The sequence below is a fragment of the Crotalus tigris genome, unplaced genomic scaffold (assembly GCF_016545835.1).
Source record: "Crotalus tigris isolate CLP2741 ecotype Arizona unplaced genomic scaffold, ASM1654583v1 scf7180000018183.1131761, whole genome shotgun sequence".
In the NCBI taxonomy this organism is placed as follows: domain Eukaryota; kingdom Metazoa; phylum Chordata; class Lepidosauria; order Squamata; family Viperidae; genus Crotalus; species Crotalus tigris.
This window is the reverse complement of record NW_024096870.1, coordinates 918,145-932,567: the sequence shown is the minus strand read 5'-3', so window position 1 is coordinate 932,567 and position 14,423 is coordinate 918,145. Positions and strand designations below refer to the sequence as shown.

The 14,423-nt window shown below is 42.9% G+C and overlaps 1 protein-coding gene across 1 annotated transcript in view; it reads left to right on the top strand.

Moving 5' to 3' along the window:
- Positions 1-14,423, top strand: part of GLRA3 (glycine receptor alpha 3) — a 92,542-nt gene that overhangs the window by 57,823 nt on the left and 20,296 nt on the right. The window contains exon 5 of the mRNA XM_039348840.1: positions 6,613-6,695. Coding sequence (XP_039204774.1) covers positions 6,613-6,695 — 83 coding nt within the window. The remainder of the gene's footprint in view (positions 1-6,612; positions 6,696-14,423) is intronic.

Genomic DNA, 14,423 nt, shown 5'->3' with positions numbered 1-14,423 from the left:
TTGATAGGGCCGACTCCTGCCTGCGAATGGTCGCAGGGGCCAGGTCTCTGTCAAGACCATCGAGAAGGTAGTCTACGATCTGAGAAATAGTCAATTGGTAAACATCCAGTTGGCGCCTTCTGCACCAATGGCAAAAATTTTTCCAGGTGGAATCATAAATGCGATTGGTCGCCGGCCTACGAGAGGCCTGAATCATAGTGATTGCCCGTGGCGAGAACAATTCTTGAGTCATGATCTTGCACTCAAGCACCAGGCGGCTAACTGCAACCACTGAGGGTCCGGGTGTTGAAGGACCCCCTGGTATAAGGACATGCGATGCGGGGGAATCTTCCATGGGGGAGAACGGGAGAGATTCATTAGGTCTGCAAACCAGGGCCTCCGCAGCCAGTACAGGGCCACGAGGATCACCTCCGCCTGCTCTTGGAACAGTTTGCGGATGGTCGCCGGGATGAGTGGGGGGGAAGGCGTAAAGTAGGCCCTCTGGCCACAGAGTCTGCAGGGCATCCATCCCCTCCACCCCTGGGAAGTAAGAGCGGGAGAAATACCTGGGGAGTTGGGCATTGCTCGACAATGTGAATAGGTTGAGGGCCGGTTGGCCGAAGAATGGGGACTACATCCAGAGAAAAGATCCGGATGTAGTCCCCATTCCGAGGGATCTATCATAGAGCGACTCAGAAAGTCTGCCTGCCGGTTCTTCTCCCCTGAGATGTGCTCGGCCCTTATGGATGCCAGGTTGGACTCTGCCCAGGATCCCAGCAACCTGGCCTCGGACATGAGGGACCTGGACCTGGTGCTCCCTGTCAGTTCATGTGGGTCTTGGATGCCACGTTGTCTGTAAGGACCAATATGTGACGGCCTCTGATCCAGTGGTGGGAGTGGAGAAGAGCTAAGTGAATGGCCCTGAGTTCCAGTCAGTTGATGTTGTATTTCAAGTCTGCATGGGGCCAATGGCCCTATGCAAACTGAGACTGTAGGTGGGCTCTCCAGCCGAACAGGCTGGCGTTTGTCGTGATGGTGAGGCAGTTGGGTTCCTTGAAAGGATTCCTTGGTAACTGCCTGTGAGAACCACCAGTGAAGAGATCTCAGGGTTTCGACCAGGAGCCTCACCTGCCGGCTGGATGCGCTGGCGTTCAACCGCTGGAATGGTAGAAGGAACCATTGGAGCTCCCGCAAGTGGAGTCTGGCCCAGGGACCTATGGCTATGCAGGTGACCATTTTCCCTAGGAGTTGAGAAAGCAAGACCAGTGGGATGGTGCGGTCCTTGTACACTTGGCGAGCTAGGTCCCTGATGCTGTCCAACCGCTCCTGGGAGAGATAGACCATACCATTGGTGGTGTCTATGATGGCTCCCAGGTGCAGAGGTCTGGATGAGGGAACTGTCTGGCTTTTCCAGAAGTTCACCATGAACCCATGCTGTTGGAGGACCTGAATCATTAGGTCCAGATCCGACTGGGCCACCCGGAAGGAGGACACTTGGATCAAGATGTTGTCCAGCTAGCACTGGACGCGTACCGGTACCTTCCATAGATGGGTGGCTAGTACAGCCAGGATCTTAGTGAACATCCTGGGCGCCGAGGAAAGGCCAAACGGGAGGGCCCTGTATTGGAAGTGGTGGCCCCTGTAACAGAACCTGAGGAACCACCGGTGATCTGGGAGGATGGGGATGTGGAGATATGCTTCTGTGAAGTCTATTGACACCAGGAAGTCTCCCTGTCTGATGCCTCCCAGGATGTAGTGATTGCATCTTGAATTTTTTGTAAGCGATGTAATAATTCAGACCCTTGAGGTCTAGAATTGCCCTCCATCCCCCCAAGGTCTTGGGGATCATGAAGAGAATGGAGTAGAATCTCCTTCCCCTGCAATCTGGTGGTACCGGTTCTATGGCCTCTATTTCCAAAAGATGGTGAATGGCCTCCTGCATAAGCCCCCGTTTGATTGGCTCCCGAGACGTGGGGCAGGTGATGAAATGACCCGGGGGGGCTGGACAGGAACTCGAGAGACAGGCTGTATTGAACAGTCTGTAATACCCAGCTATCCATGGTTGTAACCTCCCACTGATGGAAGAAGTGGGTCAGCCTGCCCCCTATGGGGACAGTGACATGAGAGTCACTTGGACCTCCTGAAGGGACATCCTGTCCCTCGAAATGGCCATTTGTTTTGATTCTGTTGTCTGGGCTGAAAGCCTGCCCTGTCATATGGATGGTCATATGGGCGGTCCTATCTGGGCATGAAAGAACGGGAGGGTTGGGTGGTTGTTGAGCCAAAAGCCGGCCAAAAGGACTACCTATGGGGATAAGGAGTGGCATGCTTGTCAGACTGTTTGGTGAGATGAGCCATGACCTTCTGCTTGTCCTTGTTTTCCACAAGGTACGGGTTCAGGGACTCCCCAAAGAGGTGGTTGCCTTGGTAGGGGGCGGTTGCGAGATGCCATTTGGCCTTGGCATCAGCCTGCCAGTGCTTAAGCCATAGCATTCTCCTACCTGTAACGTTGGAGGCTAAGGACCTGGAAGCAAAGTTGGCCAATTGAAGAGTTGTGTCTGATGCATACTCTGTCGCCGCAATCATTTTGCTTAGGTCCTGATGGGTCTGAATGTCTTTGGGAGGGAGTCTGGCCTGAAGCTGATGAAGCCATAGGAGAGTGGTTCAGATAAAAAAGGACGCACAAGAGGCCATTTTAATTGCCCACGCGGCCGATTGATGGGTCTTTCGGAAGGCTAAGTCCCATTTTCTATCCTCTGCCTTGAGCGCCTCAGCCATATCCCTGGAGACCGCAGTCTGGGACACGAGGGGAGTCCAGGCTTCATCCACCTTTGGTACCTCCAGAGCTTCAGTTAGAGGTGCTAAATAACTTTTTGTCTGTTTCACCATGGAGGGGAAGGATGATGGGGAAACCCATTGCTTCATAACCCCTTTTAAGAAATATAGAGGGACAGGGAACATGGTGCTGGATTGCCACGGCCTTGAAGAAAACCGGGTTCAGGCTTGCCTTGGATGTGGATTGCGGCTGAGGGAACTGATTGGACCCTATGCTGGCCGCCGTGGTGGCTTTGCGGAGTAATGGAAGGAATAAGGCCGAATTGAAAAGGCCTCCTAATGGGGAGGGGTCAGGGGGAAGCTCTTCCTTCTCTTACAAGTTGAAATCCGGCTGATCACTTCCCGTCGGGGATGAGTAGCCACTAATTGAGGAATGGGCGGGAGATGTGGGTTCCTGATATAGGGGAATCCCTGCTGAAGGTACATTTGTTGTTGTTAATTGCGAAGTCGTGTCCGACCCATCGCGACCCCATGGACAATGTTCCTCCAGGTCTTCCTGACCTCTACCATCTTCTGGAGTCCATTTAAGTTCACACCTACTGCTTCAGTGACTCCATCCAGCCATCTCATTCTCTGTCGTCTCCTTCTTCTATTGCCCTCAATCTTTCCCAGCATTAGGCCCTTTTCCAGTGAGTCCTTCCTTCTCATTAGGTGGTGGGTATATAAGGTGGAATAACAGAGGTAGAAGCCTCCTGTCCAGGCAGTTGATAAGCCCGTGCTGCGAGTGCCCGGTCTACAATTTTAGAGAGCAGGGCCTCAAGGCGGTATCGGAGAAAATGTCTCTGAGTTCTGGCTTCCTGAGTCCAGCTGCCATTGGGGTGAAGGTGGCCTCAGGGACCGAGCGCGAGGATTCCTGTCCTCAAACTGTGGGCGGGCTGGCAGCTGTGTTCTGATCTGTCGCTGTGATGGAGGCATCCGCCAAGGACCACACGTCCTGAGCCGAGGTTGAGGGACCTAAAGGGATGTCAAAATCCGGGGCCACCAAATGATCCGTGTCTGGCCTGGCCTGCCTCTGTACTCTGGAGAACTCCTTCTCCAGAGCCTGGTGCCTGTGGCTGGCTTGCTTCTCCCACCAACTTGGAAGGCTTTTTCAGGGTGGCCTTAGACTTGTTCTTGAGCTTGCCTGCTGCCTCCTGTTTGGAGGTTTTGTGCCTGCTGTAACTTGAGGACGGAGAGGCGGTGCTCATGGGATGAGGTACTGGTGAATCCTCCATCCTGGGTCGAGCTATCTCATGAAACCTGAGGGGGAGCTCTGGCAGGCAAGCAGTTGGCGGGAAGAGAAATGGGAGCAAGTAATATGGACTGCTCCCCTGACCACCTGACCAGTCAATAATTCTCTCTGGGCTTAGGTCACGGCTGTGAGGGCAGGGCTGAAGGCACAATTGGGACCTGCTAAGGATTCCGCTTGGAGGCCTTAGGTGGCCAGTCAAGGTGCACCAGAAAGTCCAATGAAGGATGCAGAGAGCCTGACTTGAAGGCCTGGCAGAGGAGCTACTAAAGGAGAGTTCACTCATGAGCTCAAAATGGTGGCCTAGGATCAAAGCTGGCTGAGAATGGCCAAGCACCCTTCTACTCCAGTTAAGGGCTGCAGTAAAACTGATTAGTCTAATTGCTGGCAATCCTAAAAACCAATCCACAGGGGGAGAGAGTGAAAAGTGCCCCTACAAGCAAACCACCATTGAGGACTGAATAATCTGCAAAAAGGGTGCGGTCAAAATGGCGGCTGCTCCGAATGCTTCAGGGTGATCTGAAGCTCCATGTGGAGCCAGGAGCCCTTCCACCAACCCCACTAGCTGGAAACTTAATTTTGGCTGGTCTGTGAAGGGAACCTGCTTTAATGATCAAATGGCTCGTTTTGGATCGCCAGAGGCTTCGGCGGCACCCAAAATGGTGGCCGTGACTTGCTGGCCATTGGGGAAGCTGTCTGAAGCCTCATGAGGCAAACAGCTCATTTTCAGTTCTCGGAGGCTTCGGCAGCACCCAAAATGACGGCCGCGACTTGCTGGCCGTTGGGAAAGGTGCCTGAAGCCTCATGGGATCATTTACACTGAGGGGCTGGTCGGAGCAGCAGCACAAGGGGTCCCATGAGTGAGAGGAGAAGGAAGGGAACTCACCCAGAGCCCTGGGAAAGAAAAAAACGGCTGCAGTCACCCCCCCCCCCCAACCAAGCCTCAGATCATCCGATCTGAGGCAGCGCTGATCCCAGCACTTCTGGAAGAGAGATGGGGTGTGAGGAGAGGATCAAAGAATCCACCAACCTGCTGAATTTGAAAGGTAAGAGGAGAATCCAACAATGGAAATCTATCTGCTAGCTAATGGAGACTGATGAAATCAGAGAGCCAAACCTGACACGTCTTCAAGAGCTTGAGACCAAGTCAAGACTGGGTGTCCTAGCAACAGGGTGTGTGTCAAGTTTGGCTAACTTGGTCTCAAGAGTAGGCAGACAAAGAAAACCCATTGGTGGATTCTCCATCTCCTGTACTGGAGAATAACTTATGCAATTAGTGAAGATTGATTCAAATGTCATAAGTAATATAAAAACTAACTGATCCCCAAAATATTGGACATTTTAATTTTGAAAACAAAAAGGCAGAACTTTGCTAAGGATAAGATGTATTAATTCTTAGTGTAAAATTAAGTCAGACATAGGATATCTTGTGATAACAAAAGTCATAACTTCTATACTTTTGTTCTTGGAGAATGGATCAGTTTTGTTCTTGTGTGCTTCTTGCTTTAAACAACAAGCACACGTGTTCACCTCAGCAACCGTCACCATTTCTTTTACATTCCCAGAATACTTCTACAAAGTACAACCACAATATTCAGAATTTTTTAGGGAAGAGAGTAAAAAGGGGGAAAATCAGTAATTATAAATAACAATTACTAAAAGCCTTAGTAGAATTTTTAACTTCTCAAATTTCCCTCAACAATTAAAGAGTTCCCTCTTTCAGTTTGTCTAGAAAGCCAATTTGTATTCTTATGCTGCAAGCTTTCTATTTTTGTTGCTATCAAAAGCCTGTCATATAACTACATTCAATATTTAAATATTCTTCCTTTTCCTTAAATGTTCCATAACTCCATTGCGTACATGAGGTTTAAGTTATAGTTTATTAGCATACAAGACATTGCAGAATACACATGTTGTAGATTCTGAATAAGGGTTTTGTGCTTATTCAAAGATATTTACTTTTTTCAAAATGTATCTGGATTAGGCTTTCTAATCATTTGTTCTTTATATTATCATCTATTCTCTGTCAAAATTCTTTCATTGATTGTCTCAGATTTTTAAGTCTACAGTGTACAGAAGATAACAAAGCTACTCTTATTTGAAATTAAGGATTAATATTCTTTGTAGCAGAAATAGTTCATATGACTTATTTGAAAAACTGAATATGTTGTTTTAATAATAATTTCACAAATCACTAAGAAAGATACATAGGATTAGGTTATAATGTACCATATTGCTGAACATAAGCACAAATTGCACAAAGAGAATACTGTAAAATACAAAGTTTAAAGATATTTATTCATAAATAGGTTTTTCTGATTTTATGAGGTTTGTTTCCAAAAAAGGTTGACAGAATTGCAGTTTTAAAATCACATGTATTAAAATCACATGGAGTCTAATACAAAGACAACTTTATAATATTTAATCATTTAAATGAACTGCAGTTTATTGTTTTGTATTAATTATACATATACTGGATTTGCCAATTTTTCTCCTTATTGTAGATGAATGTAAGGAAATGTATGTGAAGAAAATATTCTTTTTGCCTCATTTGCTTTGCATTCTTTCAGGTTGACTTTAATACTTTCCTGTCCAATGGATCTCAAAAATTTCCCAATGGATGTCCAGACCTGTATAATGCAACTGGAAAGCTGTAAGTATAAGTTAATTTATTCATAGAAAAAAGCCATGAGATACATTATATATTATTATTTGTGATAATGTGAACTTCCATGTGCAGGAAACCTTTTTTAGCTTCCAGGATTCCAAGCCAATGAAGTAAGAAATTTGGCACATTGAAATCCCAGTACATTTAGTGGTCACTCAATTGAGTAATAATGTTTGGAAAAAACAAAAACATTATAGATTACATAATCTTGGCAGAGAAGAATGTTTTCTGATGGGGAACTCATTAGTTAGGGGGAAAATATTCATAAACCCATTTGAGACATGTGTCTGCTATACCAGCAATTTTCAGTTTGAGGGGAAGATGGCAAGTTTGTTGGGAAATTTGTATTTTCAGCCAATAATTAGCCATCAAAATCCACACTCATACCTGAATTTTAAGCCTTACTGTTTCCAAACTAACCTTGATTAATGGCTAGGGCAATAAGTAGGGCTACTCTTTCAAGAATTTTATTTGTACTGACTTCAGTTCGCATCTGCACCCTATTTAGAATTTGGGCCAAAAATTTGTTTCAAAAAGTTTTCATGCAACTGATATTAGTTCTTTAGTAAAGAAGAAATATGTAATAGCAGTTCTGGAATAGCAGTTCTGCTACATAATCATGATGTGGGTCAAGGTAATTTTGGCACAGAAAATCAGCCAAAACATTTCCAGGTCAATGCTTTTTCACTCTGATGAAAAACCCTAAACCCAAACCCTATTTCAGCTTTAATGAAAAAGATGCCCCTGCACTTGTGGAAAAGGTAGGAAGAAAAAAATGGTGCCAGAGTGAGGACTCAGGTGAATTACATCTAATTCATAGAAAAGTAACACACTTCATCATTTATTGTATATATTCATTATATATACATTATATACAAAACCCATGTTTTATTTCACATATTTTTTCAGAGGAACAGGGAAATTTCTTCTTTTTATATATCTGAGGAAAACATGTAGCTCATCAGTAGTCTTCATATAAAATATGAAGATAGCAGGGATTCAAATGGCAGCTGTTGTCATTCAGTTCTTTCTGACTCAGGATTGTCTGGCAGTGACTGTTTCCCTCAGCACTTGTAAGCTTATATTTGTGAGAGATTGTGGTCACTTTGTCTTCTGTCAGCCTTTATTTCAATTGCTTTTCATTTTGCAAGCATCAGGGTCTTTTCAGAATCTCTTGACTTCACATTATATTAAATGGTTACCTATAGTTTTGTTATTAGTGCTTTCCCTGAGTTTTCCTTGTTTTCTTTTATTTAGTACTGAGTTTTTTGTTTTTCTTCTGGTTCAAATTATTCTCAACCACTTTGTCATAGCACAAACACATTAATGTGTTCAAAAACATTATTTTATGTTCAGACTTTCTGATTCAATTTTCACAACTATGTAACTAATAAAATCATAGCACTGTGTTGTTGTCAGTATGATTTCTTTGCATTTTAATATTTTGTTTAGATCTATCATAGTATTTTTTCCATGTAATAGATGACTCTTTTTCATGACTACACTCACCATCCCCATATAACAGGGCTTCATCATACTGAAACTGCGCCCACCCCATTGCCAGCAATGCAAAAAGAGTCATGATACATGTCACATGACGCAGCGAATTTGACACCCATGCTCTATAATTTTTAAGCCTATCAACAGAAAGCTTCGGAAGATTCTTCAATTTTATCTCTTATCATAAGTTGGACAAAATCTCAGCTATTTTTTATTGTTGGCAGCACACCAGCAGCTGTATTTGCTTTTCAACTTTTACCTTTGACAAGAAATTCCTTGAGTCTTTCTCACTCACACCTATCATTGTGGTATCATTAACATTTCTGAGGTTTTGTTGTTTCTTGCAGTAATTTTAATTTCAAATTTTCCTCAACCAGCAGTTTGAAATATTTTGGATGTGAATTAAATAAGGTTTTTTATATACAGATTGATGCAATATTTTCCAGTTTTGAAGATATTTGTTGTTCCATAGCCCATTGTATTAGATGATTCTTTAACAGACAGATAGCCAGTTTTGCTCACATTTCTAAGAGGAATCTACAATATGCTGTGGTCTGTATATTCTAAGCTCTTTGTATAAACAATAAAGAAAAGTAGAGATCTTTTTGAAGTTCTTTGAATTTACCATTATCTGTTAAAAGTTAGCAATTTGATATTGGATAGCTCCTGGGCTGGCAACTATCCTGGCGAGTTTACATTTATAATAATAATAATAGTAATAATGATGATGATGATGATGATAAAGTTGGAAAGGACCATGGAGGTCATCATGTCCAAACCGCTGCTCAGGCAGGAAACCCTATACCATTTCGGACAAATGGCTGTCCAGTCTCTTCTTAAAAACTTCCAGTGTTGGGGCATTCACTGCTCCTGGAGGCAGGTTGTTCCACTGGTTAATTGTTCTAACTGTCAGGAAATTTCTCCTTAGTTTTAGGTTGCTTCTCTCCTTGGTTAGTTTCCATCCATTGCTTCTTGTCCTGCCTTCAGGCGCTTTAGAGAATAGCTTGATTCCCTCTTCTTTGTGGCAACTCTTGAGGTATTGGAACACTGCTATCATGTCCCCCCCTCATCCTTCTCTTCATTAAACTAGACATATCCAATTCCAGCAACCATTCCTTATATGTTTTAGCCTCCAGTCCCCAATCATCTTTGTTGCTCTTCTCTGTACTCTTTCTAGACTCTCAACATCTTTTTTACATCGTGGTGACCAAAACTGGATGCAGTATTCCAAGTATGGTCTAATCAAGGCATTGTAAAGTGGTATTAATACTTCACGTGATCTTGATTCTATTTCTCTGTTAATGCAGCCTAGCATTGTGCTGGCTTTTTTGGCAGCTACAGCACACTGCTTGCTCATATTTAAGTGATTGTCCACTAGGACTCCAAGATCCCTCTCACAGTTACTATTGAGCAAGGTACCACCTATATTACACCTGTACATTTGGTTTTTCTTGCCTAAATGTAGAACCTTACTTTTTTCACCACTGAATTTAATTTTGTTAGATAGCGCCCAGTTAGAGAATGCCATACTGGCTCGGATGTCACCCGGGTTAACAAGGTCAGCACTAGATATTGGAGTTCCTGGATATCTGGTAAAAAATGGGTTACAGGACTCAGAACTGTTGGCTGAGCAACCAGGGCCAGCAGCTGCAGAACTATTGGAAGAAAAGGTGTTTACCAGTCGCAGATACAAAGTGATTGAAAACAAAGAAATAATGATCTGTTATTACAGATCAAGTCCAACAAGAAGAGGATACCTAAAACGAATGCACCAGTTCTGGAAAGAACAACATCCAGAATCAGAAATAACAGAACAGAGACTAGCAGACGAACGCCGATTTATAATATGAAATAAAGTATTCACAGAAACAGAATTGGATGAACTGCAAAGGTTTACCCAGGGCAAAGAAATCAAAGCCTTACCAGAAGTAATTCAGAATGTAGAGGCAAACCAGAGGGAGTTGGCAGTGAAGGAATCCAGCAGAGATACACAACTGTTCTCATTTGGAAACCAGGCACCTATACCTCAGGAAGAACAAAATCTTTTAACTAAAGAAATAAAAGAATTGAAACAAAGAATAACTGAGCATGTAGAACAGCACAGGCTGCCTGCATTGAAGCTTGTTCCAAAGAAACAGCTAGCACAAGCATTAAAAGATGCAAATACTGCAATATCAAGTATAAGCACCAATTCACTGCAAGAAACAAACCAACTAATGTACAGCACAGCTGCAGTTATAACAGAATACCTGGGATGCAAAATCAACAAAAAAGAAAAACAAACAAACAGTGCACCACAAAAATGGAAGGTTAGACTAGAAAATAAGATCAGCAAGTTAAGATCACATGCAAGCAAGCTAGAACAGATGAAAGAAAAGAAGCTGAAGAACAAGAAGACCAAAGAATACCTAATCAAGAAATACCACTTAGAAACAAGGAAGATCAAGGAAGCACTGGAAATAATAAAGCAACAAATAACAGCTATAGCCAGGAAAATCAGTAGATATGAAGCTCGAATTGCAAACTATAGGCAGAACCTCCAATTTCAATCCAATCAGAAACGTTTCTACCAATCCATCAATGGAGAAACTGCAAGGAATCAGTCAGTACCTGACAAGGAAGAAACAGTGCAGTTCTGGAAGCAGATATGGGATAACCCAAAGAAATACAACAAGGATGCGGCTTGGTTAAAAGAGGTGGATGCAAATAAAACAGAAGTTGAAATGAAAGAACTAGTAATAACAACAAAAATGGTAGAAAAAAGAGCAAAGAAAATCAAAAATTGGTCAGCACCAGGTGAAGATGAACTGCATGGGTTTTGGTTGAAACATCTAACTGTTATACACCCACTCATTGCCAAGCAGTTCAACAATATACTACAAGGAGGAGAAATTGAAAAGTGGCTAACAACTGGGAAAACCTACCTAATAATGAAAAATCCAGCAAAAGGGGCAACACCAGGCAACTACAGGCCAATTACCTGCTTACCAACAACTTTCAAATTATTAACTGGTGTGGTAGCTGATGCAGTACAACAGCATCTAGTTGAAAACAATCTCTTTCCATCTGAGCAGAAAGGAAACTGCCCCAATAGCAGAGGAACAAAACATCAACTCCTAATAAACAAAATGATCTTGGAAAACTGCAAGAAAAGGAAGACCAACCTGAATGTGGCATGGATTGATTACAAAAAGGCATTTGACTCTCTGCCACATGACTGGATAATCAAGTGCCTAGAAATAACAGGAGTCAGTAGAAACATCAGAAAATTTGTGCAAAGATCGATGGCACAATGGAAGACACAGATGCAGATCAATGGTGAGAGCTGGGAGAGGTTAATATAAAGAGAGGAATATTTCAAGGATATTCATTATCACCATTACTATTTGTTATTGCACTGTTTCCTCTGTCAACAATACTGAATAACTCAGGACATGGCTATCAAACATCAAAAACATCTGCCAGACTATACCATCTCCTTTACATGGATGATCTGAAGTTGTATGGAAAAACATCATCTGAAATAGAATCACTGCTCAACACTGTCCGTATATATAGCCAAGATATTGTAATGGAGTTTGGTTTGGACAAATGTGCCACACTTGCTATCAAACAAAGAAAAATAGTGAAAACTGAAGGAATCAAGATGCCCCACGAAAATAACATTAAGAGTCTGGATGAAGAAGATTACTACAAATACTTGGGTATCCTTCAAGCTGACAATATTAAGCATACTGAAGTCAAGAAAAAGATTAGAGGTGAATACATCAAGAGAGTGAAGAAGATCTTAAAGTCCAAACTCAATGGAGGAAGTACCATAAAGGCAATCAACACCTGGGCAATTCCAGTCATTAGGTACACAGCTGGAATAGTGGACTGGACTTAAGCAGAACTTGAGTGGAGTGGACTCAAGCAGAAGTAAATCAGATGGTTGAAGAAGAAAAAATGGCTTTGGAAGAATATCTGAAGAACAATGATGAAGATGCACTGAAATTAGTATATCAGGAAGGCTTACTGACTACTGGAGAGACCAAACTAGCCTACAAGAAAGACCAAATGAAGAACAGAATAGAGGCATGGGAAGACAAAGCACTACATGGCCAGTACATTAAAAAAATAGCTGGGAAAGCAGATAATAACAAGATCTGGCAATGGCTAAGAGCAGGAAAATTGAAGAAAGAGACCGAGGGACTAATTCTGGCTGCACAAGACCAAGCCTTAAGGACAAATGCATATAAAGTCAAAATTGAGAAGACAGCCACAGACAGTAAGGGCTGCCTATGCAAAGAAGCTGAGGAAACAGTGGATCACCTGGTAAGCTGTTGCAAGAAGATTGCACAGACTGACTACAAGCAGCGGCACGACAAAGTAGCAACAGTGGATTGGAAGATGCAATGGTGCATTGGAAGATCTGCAAAAAATATCATTTGCCTGTAAGCAAAAACTGGTGGGATCATAAAATAGAGAAAGTCATAGAAAATAATAAAATTAAACTGCTCTGGGACTTCAGAATTCAAACAGACAAGCACCTGCAATATAACACCCCAGACTTAACAATTGTCAATAAGAAAGACAAAAAAGTCAGGATAGTGGACATGGCAGTGCCTGGAGACAGCAGAATAGACGAGAAAGAACTGGAGAAGATAACAAATAGAAATAGAAAGACTGTGGCAAAAGCAAGCAAGGGTAGTACCAATAGTCACAGGCGCCTTGGGTGCAATCCCAAAACAATTGGAGCACCACTTCAACACCATTGGCATTGACAAATTCTCTATTAGTCAATTGCAAAAGGCGGCCTTACTAGGAACTGCTTCCATCCTGCGACAATATCTGTAATACCATCAAACATCCACATTTGCCTATCCCAGGTCCTGGGTAAGGACTCGATAGGTAGACAAAATGCCAAATTCAGTCTGAACATCTGGCTGACTGTGTGATGATCCATAATAATAATAATAAAAACTTGGAAGGGACTTTGGAGGTCATCCAACCCCCTGCTCAGGCAGGTAACCCTATACCATTTTGGACAAATGTCTTTCCAGTTTCTTCTTAAAAACATCCAGTGTTGGAGCATTCACCACTTCTGGAGACAGGTTGTTCCACTGATAGTTAGTAGATCAGATGAATGCTGTGGATATAATTTACTTGGACTTCAAAAGGCATTTGATAAAGTAGATCACAACCTACTACTTCATAAGATAGAAAAATGTGGGTTAGACAGCATCACCACCAGATGGATTCATAGCTGGCTGACCGGCCGTACTCAGCGTGTGGTCCTCATAGGAACCACATCTACATGGAGGGAATTGTGTAGTGGGATGCCACAGGACTCTGTTCTGGGCCCAGTGCTCTTCAACATATTCATCAATTATTTAGATGAGAGGATAGATGGGGAACTCATCAAATTTGCAGATGATACCAAGTTGGCAGGAATAGCCAACACTCCAGAAGACAGGCTTAAGATACAGGAGGATCTGAACAGACTTGAACACTGGGCACTATCTAACAAAATTAAATTCAGTGGTGAAAAAAGTAAGGTTCTACATTTAGGCAAGAAAAACCAAATGTACAGGTATAATATAGGGGGTACCTTGCTCAATAGTACTAACTGTGAGAGGGATCTTGGAGTCCTAGTGGACAATCACTTAAATATGAGCCAGCAGTGTGCTGTAGCTGCCAAAAAAGCCAGCACAGTGCTAGGCTGCATTAACAGAGAAATAGAATCAAGATCACATGAAGTATTAATACCACTTTGCAATGTCTTGATTAGACCATACTTGGAATACTGCATCCAGTTTTGGTCACCACGATGTAAAAAAGATGTTGAGAGTCTAGAAAGAGTACAGAGAAGAGCAACAAAGATGATTGGGGACTGGAGGCTAAAACATATAAGGAATGGTTGCTGGAATTGGGTATGTCTAGTTTAATGAAGAGAAGGATGAGGGGGGGACATGATAGCAGTGTTCCAATACCTCAACAGTTGCCACAAAGAAGAGGGAATCAAGCTATTTTCCAAAGACAAGAAGCAATGGATGGAAACTAACCAAGGAGAGTAGCAACCTAGAACTAAGGAGAAACTTCCTGACGGTTAGAACAATTTACCAGTGGAACAACCTGCCTCCAGGAGCAGTGAATGCCCCAACACTGGAAGTTTTTAAGAAGAGATTGGACAGCCATTTGTCCGAAATGGTATAGGGTTTCCTGCCTGAGCAG